A 25,033-nucleotide genomic window follows, 5' to 3' on the forward strand; every position below is an offset into this window, starting at 1 on the left:
TTCAGACCACATACGCCTGCATTACCTCCTAAAATTATTTCCAGTTGTATTCAATCGGTAATGTTAGACTTTTGGTTTTAGAAACGGAGCGAAAAAGTGTGTTGACCAACGTTACAGAATGGGCTGGCTGACTGCATGAAACTTAAGCCAGCGTGGGCCTTCGCATAGGTGTGATGATCTGTGTACCATTTATGCTACTCAACAAAGAAATGCGAAAAGGCTGTATTTGTCAGAAGATTACTGCAATACGCACATGCCTGAGCACATCCGCAAGTCTATGGGTGGTAAGATCAAAAACGATATTATTTTCTCCCGCCTTGGCCACCTCTCGCAGAACACGTCGAGGGTCTGCCGTTTCGTCAAGTGGCCGCAGTGAAACTATTGAAGGCTGGCCACCAGGCCTGTGCAGCTGCAGTAGCCCACGAAGCCGAACCAGCGCTGCAAGTAAAGGAAGGTGGGTGCATTGCAATATAATGCGTGCAGAGATGATTCTCAATACATAATTTGTCATTGCAGAGGAGAAGTTGTACCTTCGGCCTACTATTGTGTTCCGCCTTCTTATGCAACAAAAACGGGGGATCTATTGTGCTTGCGTGCGATTGAAGTGAATATCCGCAGCTATAATAATGGAGGTTTTTCGTTCCCGTGGTAAATATCGAAATCTACAGTCGAAACTAGACCGCGGGAAGTTCCGCACACAATTCACTTGCGATAATTTTCGAAAATTCTTAGTCTGTACGTTTTAATGCACTGGAAATGATGCAAAAAACAGCCCCTACTAAAACTTCATCAGCATGACGTAGCTTTTGATTTGAAAAGGAATTTTCTTTTATGACAAAGCATTTCACCGCCATAACAATACTTCTACTTGTTGTTTAGGCATTGCAATTGGGATCTTCAAGCAGCACATTTCGAAAAATATTATGCTCAAGATAGACGTCTTTAGCGCATATGTACACAACTTAACACTACTACAGAACTTCTTAGATTAGTGTATTCACTTGATGAAGAATATTACATCCAGGTGGGCGTTTCACGAAGGAGTTTTACGTCGATGTTTATTGGAAGTCAGCTATTCCACTGGTGTTTCTTTGAGACTTTCAAGAAAGACTCAATTAAATATGCCAGATCTAGCTTCTTCATCTTTTATGGTGTAATGCTGAACAGGATGGTCGTCAAGGAGATGATAATATTATTGCTGTTTTTATTTTTCATCACAATATCAACCCAACACCAAGTGAACCTTCCGAACCAAGTGCTGCTACTCTGTCTCATGATGTCATGTGCTCAGTACATACTGACAAGAAAGTGCAGATATTGAATGTACATACGTTTCCTCTCTCATTGTTTAAAGAGTAAAAGCAGTAAGAACTGCATTGCCTCTGCGTAAATTAGTATGGAGAGAAGATGTGTAAATACCGGGTTAGTGTTCTGATATGTAGGCATAACCATTTATTCGTCTACAAAAGTGCATTAACATGCAATTTCTTATATTACCTACGGTGTAATGTGCCAGCGCCACGATATATTGAGAGCCGCCGGAAATTGTGTTCAGAGGGTGTCCTTTAGAGTGCACTGACAACGGACAGCACACAGGTATTTAGCAATCCACTTTGACTGAAAGCCATGATTCATCCCACGGTCTACAACTGAGCCCCCTAACCACTTCACCAGCGTGATATATACCACTTTCTATCGGATAGAGCGCTGTAAGATCAAAAATACCTGAGTTTTCGCACTGCTCTCAAAGAAATGCACTGCTGAAAAAACAAGAGAATGCTTGACAATACTTGAAGTGACACTTGAAGTAACCACACATTATGCAGTGACACTTGAGGTAACAGCAACGTTATGCTTACCATCTGTTTTCTCGTAAATGACAGTGAAATGTTTCCAGCCTTGAGCCTTAACGAGGTCACACATAGCACGACTAAGTTCATCAGCAGGCGGTGTCACGGTCAACGACAGCGTATTCATTGGCAAGGCACGCTCCTGTCCTTCTTGTCTGTGCAAGTACACGTGTGGCACCTGATGCCTGGCGCACGCATAGCGCACTTGTAGCGCAGTCTGCGCTTCCTGGGAACCAAGCACTGCCAAGACGCCCTGCTCCACAAGGCCGCACACTGTTCCAAAAAATGAAATGTTTAGGTAATCCACGTTATAATATAAACAAGTATTGTAGCAGAGAAAGCGGGAAAATGCGGCCGTCCTATATAAGAAAAGAAATTTAGGGAAAAACTAAGAATGGACTTTCTCTAATGAAGTACGATCTTGTGCTTTCTAGAAAATTATCCAGGACATTAAGCGACAAAAGGTTGAATTTGGAAATTCGCTCAGTTGGTTTTGCGAACTTAATTTTGCACCACTTATGATTTGTGTGCACTCTGGCATCACGCTGTGTGACAGGTAACTATTAGAGGTATTAGTTATAGATTACACACAGTATGGCAAGAAGCAAACTCAGTGTCCACGAAAATCAAATTTCGAAAATTTTCGCTCGTCCCGCTAACGATGCAGCATGACAGAGAGAAAGCTTGTCGAGCAGCACGTACTTAAAGAGCGCTGCATGTACCCGTTGAATCTTTCGCACACACTTAGCATGCATTCGTCACTCATCACTGCCCTTAATATCTACGATAGTCCATCAAATCGACCGACTTCGACACAATGAAATCTACAGACTACTAATCAGAACTGTTCATTGGCGGGTCTTCGTTATCGTTTAAATTGTGCTTGTCTGAGACAAAGTGGTGGGATCACCTGTCTTTGTTGGCGCTTCATTGGCGTATCTCTCCAAAAACTAGAACCTTACCTCGTATTCGCTTTATTTTAGCACCCCCCTTCATGTCTTATAGATACGTGCCTAAAGGCCGGCGTTGGCGTTTCGCTATCCCTTCGCTGGCAGCACAGACGGATTTGTCTTTACGTTGGTTTGTTCTGAGGCGGCTAGTGGGTGCTTGCTAATAACCATGATGTAGCACGGAAATTAAAAACAGACATACAAGTTTTGTGAGGTACTGTATGCCCGTTTCGTCGTCTTGTGCTGCTTCATGTATATTTGTCCTTCGATGACGCGAGCGTTCATAGGCAGTACACTGGCACCTTCCTCCGAATCCATGGTGGCAAATAATATCTTCAGTTATGATGCTGTGGCGCACTCTCTCGGGCTGTTTTGCTATTTTGACTTGACCTGTAGCGCTCCCTTCTCAATTGATTTTTTGGGTCATTGGTAAGGGGATGGTCGGTAGAACGCAGTCATATGCTTGACTTCAATGGACAACAATGGTTGCCTCGAATATTGTTCAATATTATTGCTTCTAGCACAAGGTGACGCGTTCTGAAATCTCAGTCTCCGAGAGAAATTCACTAACGGGTCCTTGGTGGACGCCACATGGTTTCTCTTTCGGTACATTGAGCGTGCCACCAAGCGATGGCATGGTACGGCCGGCCGCTACGCTCAAGTGACACGCACTTCAGATTCATTTTGAAGTTGCTTAGAATGCATTTTTCTAATGCCTATTGTCTCTTAGATCTCAATATTATTGTGTCAAAACAAGGGAAAACGAGGCCTTACGCACAGACTTCTTTCCCACATTCATTAACCAGGGAAGAAGTCAATAGTCCCTCGTATAGAACCTAAGGCAGCCTTGGTGCCTTAGGTTCTATACGAGGGACTATTGGTCAGGCGCCAGCTCGTAATTAGTTCACTTGCTACGTGATGCCACATAGGCTCATAAAGAGTGTGCCGCACTCGCCGTTATGGCTACTGATGGCGCTGACTTACACTCTCACGATTAAATTCTGATATATACCCAATGAAGTGGTTGGGACAATAGCCACAGTGGTAGCTCAGTGGTAGGGCATCCAACGCGTTATTCAAAGGTCCCAGGTTCACTTTCTGCCCATGGTAAATTATCCTTTCACCCACTTTTGTTTCTTCACGTTTACATTACGATTCGATCTAATAACTTTCTTTATACTACCTTTGGCATTATTATCTGTTAGCTAACAAAACCAAGCGTAATTGTACGAGTGCTCGTTTTAATTCAATAAAATATGCCAGAACGCTAGTACTCCACCAGCCACCACAATCACTTTCGCTTTCTTGTCGAAACATAGCACGAACATACTAGACAAAGTTTAGTTACGCAAGATTTATACAGATTCAGCAGATTTAGACAGGTTCACCAGCCGTACGGACGCAGCCTGCCATTCCAAATAGGTCGCAGGCTCCGACCGTACGGGTGCTCAGGACGCCCAGCTACATGTGTCTAATAAAACGATTAAGCACCCATTCGCACTTGATGTACCAAGGCAACACTCAGATAAATATTATATTAAGATATTAGAAAACTCTGGTTTCCTTCGTGCTTCATCACACGCGTGAATGTTCCAAAAGCTGCAAAAACTGACGTCTCATCGGTGAGCATAATCAGTTACGTTCAATGATGAGGCATACTGAAACAAATAACGGAGAATTTATGAGTGACGCACCGTTTGCGTAGTGCCGATTGGAACCTGCAACTACATTGAGGGGTCTTCTGAAGCCGTCAATGATTGCTGTTATTGGTCACTGTAGCGATGTTCAAGTCCACTGAAGATATTGCGTAGGACAGAACCGTCATCGTACATGCGCGCTTATCCTGTCTTCGAAGATTCATTGGGTTGGCTGATTTTTTGAAAGCTTTCCAAAGAGAAAGAACTTACCAAGCCCGTCTAGAAATTGACCCACTTTTGCAGTTTCCTTCAAGGTTTTTGTTTCAGTCCATGCCATTCTTGAAACTTGAGTGGACGACGGTTTTTTATTTTTCATTTTTCTTTATATGAAGTCTTCCTCAGCTGCATCAAAAACATTCAATATATCCAATTTTTCGCTTTATACTCTTTCTTGACTCTCGTTTTTACGTTTATTTGTTGTTGTTCTTTTTTGTTACCTCTGAGGTTAGGCTCGAATGTCTGTAGCACATCTGCTCAAGCCCAGGCTCTCGACAGAAGACTCGCACTCTTTATCATCTCAGGCTTCTCCATTAAAGTAAGCCCCCCTATCGGAAAAAAAAAACGAATGGTGGGCATGGTGGAAACCACCACCCACCATTATAGTGGATTAATGTAGTGGGTGAATGGTGGGAAACGCCCACCATGGCGCATGGTGGGTATGGTGGGTGCTGCAGTGCCGGCAACACTTGAGCGCGAAATGACGTCAGAATCACCGTGACGAGCTGCCACAAAAAATAAAAAAGAATTCTATAAAAACGGTATAAAAAACACCCGTCCCGTAAAAAAAAAAAACAAGGCACCACGGAGGATCGAACGTGCAACCTGCGGATTCCCATTCGAAGACGCTAACCACTGCGCCACACCAACATGACGTTGATTGCGTGTTAAATACCTAGTTGCCATACAAACTTAACGTTCAACTTAGTTATGTTTGTCGTGTACACAACATAGACAAGATATACACCTGCTACTAAATATTGCACATTTATTAAACACAAGCAACTGCGGCATGTAACGATTGCCACTATGTTAATGGCACTAGTGCTATTTTTTTTTACAATTCACAACTTCAAGAAAAAAAAAACAAGTGGACTGGGGAGCAGCAACAGTTTACCGGCGAGGTCTGCCAAGTTTAATATCCGTTTCGCGCTCGTTCTAAAGGGCGACATCTGCTCACGCTTTATGACGCTTCTAGGCTCATTCCATATATACGCCCACCTAATTTATTTGATTGAGTATTGGGATGCTTTTCGCGCAATGTAGAGGGCGGTCGCGCCAGCGCAACGCTGTAGCTCTTTCGCTAAAGCAACAATTACATAACGGCTTGGCCAAAACGAATGCAGTGTGCCGGAAACATTACGCTATTATATTGGTTCACCAAGCACACAAATTGCCACGTCTGAGTTCTCGTACAAAAGCTAGAGAAGTGCCGGCGAGTGTGACCGGCAGCTGTCGGTGAGAAGACACTTAATTACGTTCTCTGGGAGTGCTTTAATCACGTCGCATCGATGTTTGTTGCTTCTTGAGCGGACACCATACACAATGAAAAATGCTTCATTTAGGTTAATTGATGCCATATGGCTGCGCTGTATTGTCATACTTAATCGTCGTAATCATGTATTCTGAAACCCGGAAGCACGGATAACGCGATTGTACGGGCTCGGTCAATAGGCCTAACCTTTGGTGGAAATCATGGTGGTAAAACATGTAGTGTACAGATCCCAGCTTTGTACACTATATAAATTGCACGCCATTATAAGCCCACCCATCATCTGCTTACTGCTTCCCAGCATTATCGCGATGGTGGGCAGAGCTTCTCAGCTTGGTACACCATGTGGCCCACCATAACAAGCAGCACCCATCATCTGCTTAGTGCTTCCCAGCATTATCGCAATGGTGGGAAGAGTTTCTCAACTTGGTACACCATGTAGCCCACCATAATAAGCACCACCCACCATATGCTTAGGGCTTCCCTGCATTATCGCAATGGTGGGCAGTGTGTCCCATTATTGCCCACTATCTAGCCTCTGCTTTCCACCATCATTTCCACTTTACCCATCATCTGTACACCATACCACCCAGTATGTCCCAGCATAACCACTATATTTTCCACTACGTCCCACCATAGCCATCATAATTTCCACCATGCCCACTATTATTTCCACCATGCCCACTATTATTTCCACTACTCCCACCATGTTTTCCAGTATCCACCATGGCAATTTTTCCGATAGGGAGCATCTTCAGATGGGTTCGAATCCCGGTTGCGGCGGCTGCATTTCTGATGGAGGCGGAAATGTTGTGGGCCCGTGTGCTCAGATTTGGGTGCACGTTAAAGAACCCCAGGTGGTCGAAATTTTCGGAGACCTCGACTACGGCGTCTCTTATAATTATATGGTGGTTTTGGGACGTTAAACACACAACTAAATCAATCAATCAGCATCTTCAGATGGCACAGCGTCTCTCTAAAAGCCACCTTGCACACGTGTCACTCTGGCGCGAAAACTAGACGTTACAATGGGATGTAGATATGAGGTTCTACAGTGGCGATATATTTTTTCTACCACCAATTTCTACTTGTGAACGTAACTTGCCAAAATATCTTCTAGGGCATCGTGTCCCAGGTCACTGTTTGGGCGTTCCATACAGGGGAATCCCACCACTGCCACCAATTGTAACGGATGGTCAACACACACAATAAATTTACACTTGAGACACTTTTTTTATAGTGGCCGTCAAAAACACCAGCTTTGATGATGATAATGATGCCTCAACCATGGGTCATACCCAATCAGGGGGATTGGTCAAGTATTGGCTGTGTGTATTAGGCCTTTTAAGTAATAAATATTCCTACCATATAGAAAAAGAACATACTTGAACAGAAAAGGAGTCCAAAAATGTTTTTGCTAATGAGACCATTGTAGTCTATATTTTGGATACCTTCTGCGCAACTCGTACTCCCCTCAATGGCCAACTAGCATTCACTTTGACCCGTAACAATATTAAGCAAACTACGTTTGCCTTGATAATGACAAATTTTTCGCCACAGAATGCATATCTTCGTTAATTTTAATTCGTTGTCCTTAATCTGCCTTGAAGTATTCGCCACACCGCCATAATGCTTTCTTACCACCCACAATCTCATCATACAGACAATAGATGGTATTTTCACAAATACGTTTCCGCAGTTATCGCTATTGTTTCCAAACCTCTAAGAATTACAACAAATGGTAAGTGACAAATACATATAATTGGCATCCTATGCATTATGAATAATACAACACAGAGGCGAAATTTTTCTTTTTTCTTTTTTATAAACCAGCTTATTGATAGCCAAAGCCTGTAGAGGGACCCTAAATACAAACAATAAATTATTTTATATTCGTAATCTGTACTCTTAAAACTCTATTGTAATCAGTTTCTCTGTCGTAAGCTAATTAGTAGCGGAGGTAATCAGTGCTGAAGTATCATATTTGAATATCGGGCCGAAATTGCAGCGCATTATATAAAAATGAGTTTTTCGTTTTTTTTTTTCTACGTTGGTTGCTTGAAGTTTTTTTGAAAACTTTCTATGCCAAATACATGGTACCCACAGGTAACAAACAGCTTTCATTTTATTGGTTAGAGGCTACATAGTACCAATAAAACAATCAGCAGGAGCATTAAAACTGCGGAAACAATCTCACGCATAGGCAAAATCGGATGAATGCATTAAAGGACAAGGAAGGCACTTTCATAACCAATATGGAGAGGATATTTGAGGTGGCGGAGGAGTTCAACAGTAAAGAAGCCAGAACAACCAGGATGACATCGTAAGGAGCAACAATGGTCCAGTGTTATTCGACATCCTACCAGTAACGACAGGGGAAGTAAAGAAAGCCCTAGAAAGAATGCAAAAAGGCAAAACCGCTGGTGAGGCTAAGGTAACAACGGGCCCACTGAAAGATGTCGGAGAACACATGTTAGAAAAACAGGCCACCTTGTATACGAAGCGTCTCTAGACGGGAAGGGCACCAGAATCTGGGAACAACCCCAACATCATTTCAATTCATCAAAAAGGAGACGTCAAGGGCTTAAAACTCCACAGGCCGATGAGCTCACTGCCCGTTCTCTAAAAAGTATTCACAAAACATTAGCTAATATAATTAAGGCAGCATTACAGCTCAATCAAGGAAAATACCAAGCAGCATTTATTATAGGCTACTTAATGATCGACCATATTAGTACTATCAACCGGGTAATATAGACACACGCTGAATACAACGAACCCTTTTACATGGCTTTCACTGATAACGAGAACGAGTTTCACTCACTCGAGCGCAAGAAGCACCGGGATCGAACCACTACCGACAAAAAATGGTGACATCTGAGCGGCCGATGCAACAAGGCGTTCCAACCTTGCTCAGTCCCCACAAGAGTTCTGAGCAGTATTGTCAGTATCGATGTGTAGCCCACTCCGTGACTCACTCTGCCCGGAACGCAACAGTCAACCGCGCCCACCAGTGTTGAAATATTTCACCGGACTGCTTTCTCGGCCTTAAAGTTTTAGTGAGGTAGTGGAACTCCGTCAATACGCGAAACTGTGAATTTGGGCATTATTTTGTTATACTTTTTTTAATTTGTTGTAGTTTGTAATCAGTGCCATCCTTCGGGTGGAGGAGGAAAAATGGGACGTATTAAGGCCTAGTAGGAGAATGCGAAGTGTTTTTTTGAAATAAACCTGGCGTATGACATCATATATATATATAAATATATATATATATATATATATATATATATATATATATATATATATATATATATATATATATATATATATATATATATATATATATATATATATCCATATATATATATTTATATACTATAATATATAACTTGCCATGAGCAGGAAGATCCTGCTCACAGCAAGTTATATATATATATATATATATATATATATATATATATATATATATATATATATATATATAAAGAAAATCTTAAAAAGGACCTGAAGCTCCAACAAAATAGTTTTTCTAAGAAAACACTATGGTTCACAGTTTCGAACACTCTTGCCATGTCTAAACACAGAGCACAACTGAACAGGCTCTTGTCTACAGCCGAATATATTTCTTCGCTAAACACTTCTAATAATGTTATAGCACTGCGATTACCAAGAGAAACCGAAATTCTGGCGTGTTAGTAGCGAAAGTTTAATTAAGAAGAATGCCATACATTAAAGAAATTTGTTAGTATACCTGGGAGAAGATAGGAAACAAAGAAATGTGCCTGTAAACTTCTATATCTTTTTTTCCTGTTCTAAACAGTTGGTTAGTCATTGCCGTTTTCAGTTTCTCAAAAATTGATTTACTGGTTAAAAATCCAATCAACATGAAGAGGAGCATTTCTGCCAATACATAAAATTCCGCCAAAGCGCGGCCACAGCTACCCCATCAGGTCCTGGTTGCTTATTTGAAAAAAAATTGAAAATTAAAAGTTCTTCCCTCGAGAGCATAGGCCAATTAAACAGATGCAGGAACAGTTTGTTTAAGCGTGCACGGGCGTTTATGGGCATGTGCATTTTAGCAAAACCTGCAAAAAAGTGATTAAACTGGAAACGGTTTGAGTAAATCAGCGGGCATGATCTTTTTTTCTCGATGAGTAATTATCAAATCCCACGCTTTTGGCGGACTTTCGTACTCTTAGTTGAATTGTTCTAAAAAATACCGCTTTTTTCGTTGATCTTGAAAGAGTGACACTTTGTATCTCGGAGTTTTATATTCACTTTTTTATTCATAATTTTTTGGTGCTGACATGCTGCGTTTCCGTAGCCGGTCTCAATAGAAATAATAGCGCTTATAATAATAATAATAATAATAATAATAATAATAATAATAATAACAGTGCTTGTACCACTTGTAGTAGGAGCAGTAAGTATTACCTCAATATTTAAAGATAAGCACATGGAAACAGATAGATAGATAGATAGATAGATAGATAGATAGATAGATAGATAGATAGATAGAAAGATAGATAGATAGATAGATAGATAGATAGATAGATAGATAGATAGATAGATAGATAGATAGATAGATAGATAGATAGATAGATAGATAGATAGATAGATAGATAGATAGATAGATAGATAAAGTGAGTCGCCCAAGTTTTTTCAGGGTACCTAAGTCACACCAGCTCGAAAAATTTAGGGTGACAACTTTTTCTCTTAGAAAGGCATCTAAGCAAAGAGTGACATGTGTGGTTTTCTTTGCGTTTCCACTTCTCGTACTGTTTTTACGGCATAAATCATCTCCATTTGAGCCCCACCTTTACACACACTCTTCAGTTCGTTCGAAAAAAAAAAGCATTCTTTCAATTCGTCGCGTGCACCTACGCGTTGGAAAACATGAGCTCACTGGTTCACGCGTTAACTATCCTTTTAGAGCACTACATTATGATTCAATGTTAACGCTCTTTTTTTTGTAGTAGTGCCACGCAGCGTTCCCGGTAGTAATATAGTTCTACTCTTTTGTCTGTTTCTCAATCTTCGCAGAGCTAAGCCGAAGCTTGGAAGCTTTGCGTTGCTTAAAGTACCTTCGGCGCCACTCCACCGTGCAGCGTTTCCGTACATCATTAGCAAGTTGGCCGCGGTGAAAGAAATGAAAAAATGAGTTACCTAAACAACAAGATGCTCGAGGACAGAATGAATGATCTGAAGCACCGTTTTCACGCTGCCCGCGCGAATGACCCGACTTCTTTTCTGGCTCCTCGTTGACCCGAGTGTCTTTCTCCTAGCTTGATGGAGAGGCGCAGTGGAGAACCTAAATTACAGATCCCCCAGAAACAGGGCTAGCAAGACAAACAAAACTTCAAGCTGAAGTCCGGCCTGTCGACAAAAAACATTTGGCTACACATACCGACAGCCAGCCTCACAAAATCTCGCCACAGACAACAATGGGGCCGTACCGGGCTTCTGATTTATTTCTCCCTGTCCACCTACAATTATAGTTTCTGTTTCACTAAGGTGAAAGAGCTGAAAAATTTGTTTACAACTTGTGAGTACGTCAGGAAGGAAGGAAGAACTGCTGTTACGGCAGTGGAGCTGATTTCAACGTAGACTTACGTTTATCGCATGTAAACAGTGAGCACTCAGGACTACGTCAATTATAGTAGCCAGTATGCCCTCAGACACTAGATCAAACTCAGATTTTCTAATATATACAGAAGCGCCGTCTCTGCAACTGTGCTCATTTACTAGCAATTTTTATTCACAAGCTTTGCTTGCATGAAACCGAACACAGCAAAGCAAGTAGTGCACATAGTGATGAGTACGATATGTAGCGCTACTGCAATATACACGAGAGTATACCTTAACGTTTCTAAAATATAAATTGAAATATGTTGTAAATATATACCGAAAGCATCTATTGAGATGAAGGAAAAAATATTGTACGTAACATTGAGGTGCTAAGAGCATTGAAATATGTTGCTTTATAACTTTTACAGGAGGCGTCAGAACTAAGGCATTTACGTAGTCTATTTCTTTGAAAGCGATGTGGCAGTACCACTCGCAGTGCAATAAATGTTTTATAAAAGCACAATAGAGTGAACAAGGACTTCGCTTAGAACAATAAACTGTCACCTAAGAGCTCTAATGTTACAAGTTTCACTATCCTGAATTCTTTAGCAACGGAAAAAATTAACGTTCAAGTTTTGTTATAAATCTCGTGCCGAAATCTCCACGCGTGAAGCCCCGAATTTAGAAATGTATTTTTCGTATTGTCGCAACACAAGCTCGATGAGATCATCTGAAACTTCGTATGCTAGGTTTGGGGCGATGTATTTTTTTTTATTGATTAGAAGCTACGCAGGAACCAAGTACATGTCCTGAATATAAATCACCTCACGGTGTTTAGTGGGGGATTCCCAAGCCGTCGCCTACATCGGCATTTCCTTTTCGCGCTTTTTCTTGCTTATGAAAGTCGCTTTGCATTATAAGTGGTGTTTCAGCCACTGTGTACTTTACTAGTACGCGAAAAATCGGTTATCTATTTTGCGTCTCTTTATAGATTTTTTGTTACCTAATTTAACCACAGCAGTTTGTTTTTGGTGTAGGAGATATTGAACAATATTTTGTAATAAAACACCCTTGCGCCTCTTCAATTTTGGGGACTTTATTTCATAAACACACGCTAAATAATGTTTCGGGGCCGCCACAACAGAACAGGCTTACGTATAAGTGCATATAGCCAAGATTGCTCTTTTCATTGTGATATTGTATTTTACAGAGTAGCTAGTAAGCTTTTCGTTTTGTCGTTTCGCAAGGACACAAAACGAACCCACACAAGTTATCTTATTTTTTTAATGTTCGACATTGCTTCCGGAACACGTGCATTTGTTTTTTCGCAATGAAACACAATAATTTTGAAGGGTAGGAGAACCAATTGAAAAGGCGAGTCACAAAAAAAGAAAATAAAAGGAACAGAGAGGAACCCTTGGCGAAAACGTTTTCGTGAAGCAGTGGGATCTGAATATGCGTACCCATGACCCCAAGGAGAGTATCGTTAGCCATCTGTAATTTAGGCACTCTAGCAGAGCACAGCATGGCCTTGTATAAGTAGTATCGCAAGCCGTCGAGAAAGGGAACTGAGAGTGACTGGGAGAAATAAAAAAGGGCGAGGGAGAGTAAAGCATAGCGTTGAAGGAAAGAGATAAATAAAACGAAAGGGAGGAACCAGAATGAAGGGCGAAAGATAGATGGGAAGATAAATAAAGAGGAAGCAAAAAGAAGAATAGAGAGAAAGAAAATATATTTAGAGACAACAAAAGAAATATATATAGCAAGAGACTGAAAGCACTGGAAAAATAGAGAAACAGAGAAAGTAGAGAGTTATATAAAGAATACGAGTACAAAGAAACACACAAGGCCATCAAGCTGTACACTTCACCTCTGCTTAGCAACGCTGTTGCGAAGCCGCCTAATCTTTTAAAAGGCGAAAGCACTTGATGGCTTATGGCAGTGGTCTTAAACTCACCACAGCTAACGTGCCGTAGTTAAAAAAATTAGGCCTTTATATACAATGCTCTGCTTTGTGAGCAAGGTTGAAGCTACAAAAGAGGGCAGTGAACACCTAACACGGTAATTCTGAAAGGCGCATTTCATTAACTAAATGTGATGCGTTTCTGGTGGCTATTTGGCGTCAAGATTAGAGCGGCATATCGACGATGATCTGTAGACTGACCCGAATACGGACACCAATTTTTGTATTACATTTTTCTCCATGGTCATCCTTCAGTACATGGCTATGCATGAGCTAATTCACGAAAAAAAAAGAAAAAAATGCTTCGGACATCTCTGCAGCTTACCCAAGCAAAGGCCTTTTATCCGAAATAAGACAGTAAATATTGCGACATTCCTTGATCAATAACACAATTTGTTTCTTGTGAAGCCACGGGTCACAACACTATACGCCGCGGGTTTCAAACCCTTCCTTACAGAGTGCGAATTTTGACCGTCACCGTCCCGCGATGGCTGCATCTCGCAACCCGCTTTATCGCGTACGATTGACAAAAACAATCACCATCAAGAGTAGGTGACCCACGTTGCAGAATTTTGTGGTGTCATTATGACGTCATCGTGGTCTCACAAAGACGTCAGACCACGCAACGTGAAATATCATATCACATGATAGCTTGCTTTAGGTGGTCCGATCACGAAGGCAATGCAAAACTAGGAGTGCCTTTAATCTCGAAGGCACTGTAAAGTCACGTTAGGTGCAGAAGAGTTTCTAAGGGTGGCTGGGCAGCATGAATGCGCAAGCGGAGAGCAAAAGGAAGAGAGGTTTCACGTTGCAGTCGTGTTAAGTGAATGTATTTAGGTACACTTATGTCTTGTTTGTCATGTGAGATCAACTTGAGGTAATATTTTTAGGTGACCGGGAAATATTGTCAGGTGTAGAATACTGTCAGCAGCGACGACACATTGTCTGCATTCAACAAACATGACCGTACAGATGAATGCTAGACTACTCCACAGTGAATCTCTTACAGAAACAATCAGCCAAATTCCCCGCGAAACTCAGATCACCTTGATGCCCTCGTAGATATAATTTCAACCCTTTTCGCTCACTTATGTTGTCACGTCCTCAACCTCTTGCTGAAAACTTTGTAAGTCTCAATTATTATTGATCCTCAATATTAGCAATCATGATCCACTTCATCTTTAAATTCGCAATTCGGACTTCCTATACATAGCCGGCCATTAAGTAGGTGCACGCCTAAGCCTTTAAGACTTCTCACCTTTCTTGGAAGAGCGGAAGATGTCCTCTGGCTCTAGTCTCACACCCGCCAGACTCAAGTGCGGGGTCCTTGGCCGAGCTTGAGTTCTACCTCTTTCTCCATGTTGGGGCAGATCTTCTCCGACGTCACTTGCATTTATATTAGCCCGGTCCAGTGCTTGTGAAAGCTGCTTCACTTCTTCCGATGACCACGACTGGTCATACACGACACCTGAAAAACAGCCGAGCGCAGTGTCCAATGTAAAACTATGGCCACAAGCTCATACCTCTCCATGGTGGCGTACGTATGCTGCATATATTGTGTATTTAAAAATTTAACAAACGCATCTAAACAGCAGAGAGGAATAGCCAAATGTAAAAGAAGAACAGAGAGGTTAGTGTCACACTTGAGTCCTTCCCTACTGAGGAAGTAGGTATTAACAATATTACCAGAACTTACTTTGCCAAACATCTGACAAAAATATTAGACACGCCGTAGTGAAGGGCACCGTAAATTTCAATCACCTGATGTTATTTAGCGTGCATTGACAGCGAACAGCACACGGAACTGTACCACAACGCCTCCACCTAAATGCCGCCGCCAAAGCAGGGATCACCCCCGCGAGATTCGGCTCAGAATTCAATCACTACACCAGTAGTCTACTATAGCAGACTAGAGTGAATGTACAAAAATAGAACGAGAGTAAAGATATATACACCATCTCCCGGTAAAGGGGACCACGTGTAGAGCGAGGCAGCGGGTGCTGACGGTTACACTGGCGATGGCGTTCATGCTGAAGCTCATGCGGTGTTGTGCACAAGAAAAACCTGAGAAGACGCAAAGAACGCAGTTATGGACTGCTGTTTTCTACAAGTGCGTGCTAATCGCTGTTAATTGACAATGAGAGACAAGAGGATCCGACTGAACACAGAAACCCACCGCCCGCTTTTATTTAACGTGCATGGTACAAAGTTTTTTTGTAAAACAACGCACATCAGAAATCTTGCCCTTCGGGGTCAAGATCCAGTGCCTATATATATGGGGTTGCCAGTGAACGTATGTGCAGTGCGAGCTGTCAATGTTTTCCGACAAGAAGCGCGCTAGCACACGCTGCCTGCGTCGGCATTGCCTGCAGAAAAGGAGAGCGTAGAGGAGGAGAGGAGACGCGTATGCGCATTGGGGGTGTGTACACCACGGGGAGAGATTCCTATTAGCCCGATAACAAACACTAACGGCGTGGCAGTCGGGATGAAGTGACGTGACGACAAGGACTCATTTTCTCGGCGACCGAGTATCACCTTTTTCTTCTCCAACCGCGCGCGAATATATACGCGATATATACAGTAGTAATAATTGCTCATTGTTGAGGTGCAAGTCTACCAAGGTAAAAGGCAGCTGTTTACTCCGCTAGCAAAAATTCAGTGAGCTGTTGCGATAATCTGATGGGCAAACTTACCTCAAAACGGAAGATTCACTGTGAAAATGGTGGTGCATGACAGTTAGGCATTCTTTGTTTTCACCGCTTACGCCTATAGAAAGGGGTTTTTAACAGCTTTACACTAGTTACCCAACTTTCCTTACATCTTGAAGTACAGTCCGGAGTTATAAGATGTGTTCCAAAGAATTACAGATAGAATTATGATCTTTTAAATTCACTAATTACATCGCGGTTTTATGCAGATTATGTGGGCGATTTCACAAAGTAGTGCTTTCTGCTAAAAGAGACGTTACTATATTTACAAAAAAATCTTTCAATATGTCCAAACTATTGAACAATATATTAGGGTCCCATACAAAACACCCAAACCCAAAAATGCTGACGTGTTATCTGTATATATTTTACACCTAAATATTTCTTCTAAGTACATAGTCACCTGCAAATATGTGGCCGCATATTCCGATTTGCAGGAACTGTTGCTCCGATCAAACGCTGCGTCACAAGCGGTAATGTTTAATTTCCGTGGGAGAAGTGTTCATAGCGATTCACCGACGTAGCATGCGTAATAATTAAACGTCATTCGCCTAAATGTGTCAGTGTTTGGTCAACCACATCAAATCCACGTACAGTTTAAACTTAGAGATAATCAACTGCAAGTAAAATTAATTTACGAGTGGGCTTTTTAAACAAGTATACTCACCTGTGTAACAGCTGCAGCACCGTTGCTACGATGCTCCAAGATGCTGGCACAATTAACCTCAACTGGTTTTGTGACATGAAGCCCCGACATCACTTAAAAAAATCGTGGAATCGAAATATGCGAGGAGTGAGAGAGTATTCTATGGTTGTGCAGAGAACATCTTAAGCTAAAGCACTTCAGAATACATTTGCACCGTGACAGACTTGAGGTTGTATGGAATCCCTGCTGTTATTGAAAACCTGCTGGTACCAGCTGTTCTTTTGTTTAATTGTCTTTCGTGTCGTTATTCTGTGAACTCTGAATCGGGCGAAGCGGGGGCAAGACGCGAGTTCAGCGTTTGGCTCAGTGCCCCCATAGCCACACGCTCAGCGATATCACATGTTGGACCACACACAGATAGCGTGCCAAGTATGAATACAGAAAAAAATAAGGCTTTTTATGCAGCCAGTTAAGATTCTTTTACTCAACGATAAAATAATTTTACTCAGTATTTCACCATGAAAACAATTCCAACCGACAACATATATTTACAGAGCTTTCAAAGTTAATCAATAGGCGTCAGGTAGCCGACAAGAGAAGGCAGAACATGGAGGGAATGGAGCAGGCTGTAAGAAGCAGTAGAAACTTGAACGTATCGAAGGCAAGCTTGTGCACGAGCAAACATCAGACGTATGCATAAGGGACAAGGAAGGTCACGTCATCCCCAACATAGATATGATAAGTGCGGTGGACTAGAAATTTTACAGTGAGCTGTACAGAAGCCAAAACAACCACGTTGATAATATAGGAAGCGATAATAGCGCAGAAGAATTCGACATCGTACCAGTCACGACTGGGGAAGTAAGGAAATTCCTAGGAATAATTCAAAGAGGCAAAGCGCTGGTGATGACAAGGTAAGAACGGGCCTGCTGAAAGATGGCAGAGAAATTGTGTTAGAAAAACTGTCCACCTTATATACAAAGTGTCTCTACACGGGAAGGGTACCAGAATCTCGAAAGTAGCCCGAGATTATGTTAATCTATAAGAAAGGAGACGTCGAGGACTTAAAAAAATACAGGCCGATTAGCTTACTGTCCATTAGCTAACAAAAATAATAGCTAATATAATCAAAGCTACATTAGACTTTAGTTAACCCAAGGACCAAGCACGGTTTTGTAAAGGCTGCTCCATATAGACCATATTTATACTATCAATCAGGTAGTAGAGAAAAGCACGGAATACAACCAATCCCTATACATATAGCCTTCATAGATTACGAGAAGACATTTGACTCAGTCGAGACATCAGCAGTTATGCGGACACTACGTATTACGCCATCGACGAACCATACGTAACCATACTGGAAGAAATCTGCGGTGGCTCCAGTCATCATAGTTTTTCATAAGGAAAACGACCGAATAACAATAAAGAAGGGTGTATGTAATAAAGAAGACATGATCTCTGCATCGCTATCTACCGCGTACCGATATGAGGTTTTCAGGGCCCTAGATTGGGAAGAGTTTGTGAGAAATGTTAATGGAGGGTATCTTAGTGACCTGCGATTCACTCATAACATTGTCTTTATGAGTAACTCGGGGGATCAATACAGCATGATCACTTGAGTAGACACGGAAAGCAGAAGGGTAGGTCTGAAAAGTAGTATGCAAAAAACTAAAATATTGTGCAACAACTTTCGGCGGAAAACACCGCTTTGCGATAAGTAGAAAGATGCTGGAAGCTGTAAAATAATATGTCTACTTATGACAGGTAGAAACCGCGGTGTCAAACCATCAGGGTGAAACAACTAGAAGAATAAGGATGAGGTGAATCACATTTCGTAAGCATTCTTAAATCATGAATAATAATCTGCCACTAAACCTCATCAGGAATCCATATAACAGATGTATCTTGCCGGTATTTACCTACAGATCAGAAGCCTGGAGTCTTACAAAAATGGTTCAGCTTAAATTCAGGATGATGGAACGAGCGATGGCAAGCACAATGATAGGTGCGACTTTAAGAGTCAAAAGTTAGTAGAGTGGGTAAGAGAAAAAATCTGCGGTTAAGGATATCATAGTTCAAATAAAAAGAAATGGAGGTGGGCCAGCAAGTAACACAAATCAGGATAACCACTGGTCATGAAGGGTAACTGACTTGATTCCCCGAAAAAGGAAACGCACGAAGGGGAGGCATAATGTTAAGTGCACCGACGATATTTAATAGTTCGAATGTATAACGTGACAGCAAAATGCACAAGACCAGGTTGATAGGCGGATCATGGGAGAGGCCTTACGCTTCAGTGGGTGTAGTCAGACTTATGTTGATGTTGACGATGATAACTCAATATTTCTGTTAACTAACAGTTCAGTTTTCTGTTCACTACCCATTGATTCACTGGCATTCTTACTTAATCATAACCAGAAGTTATAACACTGATCATCTAAGAAATCTCTTTTAATCCTGGCTCTTTGGAAATTCTCAGTCTCGTATATATTCTGAAAAACTTCGACTGGTTTTTCATCTTCAGTCACTGGTATTTCTTGTGGCCGCTTCTCTATCGAAGCGACTTTCATTGCATTGCCAAGCGACTTCAGCTTTCGCAAATCTATCATCAACTCGCAGCGTTAACAAGACAACAGTTGCTCATATAAGAGTATAAATCGCTGCTTTCGTAAATAGGACCGGGAGGAGCTCTTTAGCAGACCGAACGATAGTAGGGGGCTTACTGAAGGTATGGGGAACATACCAGTGGACTAAGGTGAACATACCAGTGGACTAAGGTGATCAAATGAATCGTGGTACGGCACACGTACTAAAGCATGCTTTAACAGCTTTGCTATTGAAGCGGCAAAAGCTAACCCTTGAACAAGCCCGGTTCACTTGAATAAAATATATAGCTATTTTTCCCAAAGCGTAACATAGCCACAGACACCCTAAGATATTTTTATTCTGCGTCGCAGTGTGCCTAAAAAATGCAGAGCGTTTCAGTAATAGACAAATGGTAGGGACAGTCACAGTTGAAAGCTGGTCGTCTGTCTTCATTTCCTTCCCGCTCATGTGATTATTTGTCGTCACTTGTTTTTACACATGTGTCGCAAATGCCGGTGCCAACTGTTGTTTCGAAATCGCCTATGACGATGACAAATGTTCGTTTTCCCCCTGAGGATTGGAACTTTTCTGAAATGCACTTCACCAATCGTAAGTGCTTTATCATGCACCCCCTGTGGAGTGTTCACTTTCACGTGTTTGGTTTACAAGGAGAAATACAAATCTGGAGCATATATGGTTCAATAAGCAATTCATCCACATAATGACTTGATCACGGGCAACTCAATAATTGTTTTATAGCCTTAGCATAACAAAGAAGGTGGCTGGGGGGTCCAAACTTTTTTGGTCATTTTTTAAATTCACATTTCTATGTATGTGCGAACGTAGAAGTATGGCTTACTCCCTTCCCCATATACCACAAAAAATTTTCTTTTGTGCTACAGATTCGAAATTCTAGACCGATCTTTTGTGACGCAAGCTTCTAAACTAACATAGCAACAGCAGCAGGGTAGGCAAGTCTATAGAAATTCAAGGCATGAGCTTTGTATTGAAGTCACAAATAGGATGACGCACTTTTTTCACCATCTGCTGGCAATTCTAGAGAAATGATGTGACGTGTTTAACCCCCCGCCCACCTCGACAACCATGAAGTCGCAGTTTGTCCATGGCCATGCACATGCGCAAACACGAACAAACGAAAAAAATTTAGACCCCTCCCCTTTTTTTTCACCATATTGCAGGTTGTGTGAATGTAGCGTTGTGCCAGTGTGTCAAAAAATCATGTCGTATTCACCGCATGAAAGACTGAAGGAGTTACCTCTGAATTTTTGTTTTAGAGGTTGTTAGACACAGCAGATAATTTTTCCTGCGATCTCACGTGCACATATGTACAGACACGTTGTACCCTGAATGGTCACAGCTTCAACGCTACAAGGTACAGCCTAGGGGGAAGAAAGGTTATACTAAGCATAATTAAAGAAGTGCATTTGGTTCAAGGCAAATTGCTATAAAGTAGGCCTGCGAGCATTAGATGGCACGTATACTCATACTTTCAAGAAAATATTTTCCTGGAAATCTTCTACCATACCTATTTTTGAACTTTGTTCGCGGCGCAGGATGACCTAACGTTGTCTTTAAAAGCATGTTTTTTTATTTGCTAACTCACTAAGTTAGTTGCCAAATGTCTTACCACTAGTAGCGTCTAACGTAGCCTAGCTGCTGGGTCAATTTCTGTCTTTTCATGCATAATAGCAACGATTCATATTATTTATCTGTATGCACAGCGACCCCGAAATGCCTAATGCAAAAATGAGGTAATCGCAAATGCCATGAATAACTCTCGTAACATTGATCGTTAAATGATTGAGAGCCATCTGAAGCATTGACAATTTTTCTGAGCGGTGAGAACTTTTCACTTTCATGCAAAATATTGCAACTATCAACTACAATGAGTAAGATGATATGTGTACATATCTCGTGTCATAATAGTTCAGACACGGATGCATCTTGCTGAAAGAAATTTCGCAAAATAACTTTTCTAAAAAAGGAGTATTGTTTAGTGTTACTCTTAGAAACTTCATGAGCATAGAATAAAGCATTCAACCTAACGCCGCGCCTAAAGAGTAGTTTTATTAAACTCGGTTGCTTTGAAAAAGGAGAGAAATATTGACCATTACCTCAGCTATGAATCAGTGTATTTTTGCAAAGCGATTCTATCATGCTAAATGTTTCAGGTAGTATTCCTTCTGCAATTGAGCGAAAGTGAGTGGTCTTAAAAACGTGACTTCTGGTAGTATCCGTATTTCTTTCCTATATTGACGCATTTCAAGCCGCAGTACCACGTTATCATTTATGTTGCATACATACATTTCCAGGCTACCCATAAAAGTTTTGAACTTTCCCTTAGCTGAAGATGGGAGCGCATGAAGACATTCCTGGGTTTATGAGCGGAAGGCCGCAAAAATACCATTATACGCAAAAAGCAATGACCATGTAGCAGTTGTTTTGTTACAGGACATCTTGTCTGGAATGATGCTGGAAAAAAAGGCACAGAAGTTTCTTGTGAACTTTGTAGCTTAGAACTCTGTTGTAGGATACGCTAATCATTCAGGTGAAACGGAAACTCGCTATTTACTATGGCTCCAGCGTTAGGTCGATCACAACTAAAAGTGTTCCAGGTCAACGCATACTCACCCTGGGGATTTAATAAATGGCTACAGCGCTTCACTTTGAGAGCTGCTGCAGTTTTGCTCGCTAAAGCAGCGAACGTTCGTTTGTCTTCGGCCAGTAGGTACAATGAGCTCAACATTTTTGGAACAGCTATATTCATAAATGTAGTCAAGAAAATCATGAAAACTGAACAAATGAACTCTGGGTGTTACAACTGACCCACAAAGGCAGTTTTTCTCAGCCATGAATATTTCAGGGACCCATTGTATACCAGTGCTACTGATGGGTGACTTCGGGGAAGGTGAGAAAGGGGTCATAAACGTATTCAGCATGCAGCTGATATCGATGTCTTTAATTTATCCCTGCCAAAGCATGGCGAAGAAAAAATTCCACGCCCAATTGATCACAACAGCTTGTAAGTAAGATATGCGGTCTGCAAATTCAACGCATTTCGAGCTGCATATGCTTTTCCAAATATATACGCCTGGATAAACTATGATCACATGCATATGTCGGCTGAAACTGCAACGAAAGCTTTACGGCCATCTCTTTGCAATGAAGCATGAGTAAGCTCCAACGCAAGGCCTTTATGCGGGGAAGCATACTACACATCACAAGGGGCCGTGGTCACGGCACAATCGTGTGTCTTCTAATAAATGCGCGTTTCTTTTCAGGCAATAGTTCACAAGAAGATTCTTGTGGATCATTTGGATCAGCTGAGCCTAATTCAAGAACCATGGCACTAAGAAAACCATTTAAATATTTTCAGGCCATTTAAGATGGCAGTGCAAGAGGCACGACATAGTTTTAATTCAAGTATGCACTCTTTTACGGCATGTTTTGATGTGTATGCATGAAAGAGGGAAAATAATATGGCTTCAATGTTCTATTACACATGGTTTGTTATCAAAGCAATTAGTGTTTGTACTAGGCTAAAGGAGTCAGGTGCCAATGCACAAGCTGGCGTCATTAACATAATGTTTAGACTTGATAGGTAAAACTTTTTTTATGAAGCTTTTACATCGCACCGCATGAGACAATTCAGAAATACGTTCTAAGGAACAAATTTTAAGAAAAAATAAGTATAAACAACAAATACGAAAAATAGCTACTTGCTAAACATTCTCTATAAAATCTATCGAAACACTTGTCAATCATCCTTCAGAGTCGATTTCGGTTACGGTAATAACTGGAAAGCAAAAAAATAGTACTATCATGATTTTAGTCATAGCGCTTTAACGAAGAACAAAACATGAAGGCTGTGGCCAGATTTTTGTTGCCTTCTATTACGTAATCTATAACTAAACGCCATTGTGACCAGAGTGACATGGACCATAGAAGCGGTTAGGGTGGCTTCCGTCCTTCTAAATTAACAAACTTGTTTCTTTTAAATGGATTATCATAACAACATATATTCCTGTGCTAACGTCACAGTTGCTAACCACAAAGACACATTAATAAATATTAACAAGAGAACAGCGCTTTTCTTTTATTTCTTCACAAAAATGCTGGGTAATAAATTTAGAAGTGCAAGATAATATTTTTCTGCGACATTTATACAGAAATTTAGGCACAAAGTGACAGGGTTATGCTGATGTCAATTTCTTGCCCTTAAAGCTTGCTCTACTATGTACACCCATAGTCTTTGTAAAACCTGAGAGAATGCACACATCTTGTAGGTAGAAAAAAAATACTACATCACCAGACAAATGACAAATATACATATGCGCTTTAGATGTAAAAACCACCAGCCACCATATTTTGAAGCCTTTGCATTTCATAATTTGAAATTTTTCAGCAAAGCAAGGTTTGTTGCCAGATCAACAAAGCTCAAACCATGGTTCTGCATTCTAAATGGATGTGGTCGTCGACACAGTTTGTTGACCTTTCGAAGTGGTGTTTGTTGCACTCGTAAATCATGCCAGCATAAGTCTCTCACAATCGGCTTTTCTGCAGGGCCATCGCTTGAAGGCGACTAGGTGCAACAAATACTTTAGATGAATGCCATGATTGCAGGATTAGCCTCGGGGAGTGTTGACTCATTATGGCAGATTGGTGCTCGAGTCAAGTTCTTCAGATCCTCTTTCTCTAAGCTTATAACCTCAGTGCATTTTAGGTTATTACAACTGTGCATATATGGTGTATTGTAGATAGGCTAATAAAACTGATGGACCGAATTATATAAATCGAAGTTCTGCACTAATGTTTAAGATCTAAGACAACATTAACAACTCATTGCTTGTTTCATTCTTAGCCAAGCGCCATTGCGTTCATATAACTGTGTTTCCATTGAAGACCATTACAGGGTGTTTTTTGATATCATTCGAACTTTTAACAGTCGTATTGTCAGACAATATGCTTACATTGTTAAAATATTTGATATGAAATGCAGTTAATTATTTGGCAGCATTACCTATATATGAAAATAAGCGAATTTGAGCTGATCAGCACTTCGCCGTCTGGACGTTCATTTCTTACAAGCAAGCTTTTAAATTCGCTCAAATAAATTCATATTGGCATTCCTAATCTGGTATTTTGAAACATACGATTACTTGAACACTCTCATGCACTGACCTACATTCCAATTATGAGGGCGTGCTTGAGGCCCTAAATTTAGGTGGACATTGGGAACCTCAGATGAACAAACTTTCCGGGACCATCATCTACGGCGTCCCACATAATGATGACGTGGTCTCGGAGGACATTGCACCCAGATAATTACGAATATATATTCTGTTCGTCACGACAAGGCTGGTAATAGGTGGGCCTTTTGACTGAAATACTGTATAATAAGGTTTAGACAAGCCTTCTTGTATATGACGTCATGGTTTTGCTGCGATAGTATTATATCAAAACCACACGATAAAACTAAAAACCCGCGTGCGTATGGTTCTTCCGTTTAGTTCTGGTGCAACAGTATGAATAAAACACTTTAACCAACTACA

The 25,033-nt window shown here is 41.1% G+C and overlaps 1 protein-coding gene across 1 annotated transcript in view; it reads right to left on the reverse strand.

The window, feature by feature from the left end:
• LOC119173706 (glutamate receptor ionotropic, kainate 3-like) overlaps positions 1–25,033 on the reverse strand; it is a 142,811-nt gene that overhangs the window by 72,827 nt on the left and 44,951 nt on the right. Inside the window, exons 2-4 of the mRNA XM_075894622.1 lie at positions 14,776–14,985; positions 1,860–2,123; positions 254–438 (exon numbers count right to left, since the gene is read on the reverse strand). Of these exons, the coding sequence (XP_075750737.1) occupies positions 254–438; positions 1,860–2,123; positions 14,776–14,985 (659 nt within the window). The remainder of the gene's footprint in view (positions 1–253; positions 439–1,859; positions 2,124–14,775; positions 14,986–25,033) is intronic.

This window comes from Rhipicephalus microplus, chromosome 5, assembly GCF_043290135.1.
Source record: "Rhipicephalus microplus isolate Deutch F79 chromosome 5, USDA_Rmic, whole genome shotgun sequence".
Taxonomy (NCBI): domain Eukaryota; kingdom Metazoa; phylum Arthropoda; class Arachnida; order Ixodida; family Ixodidae; genus Rhipicephalus; species Rhipicephalus microplus.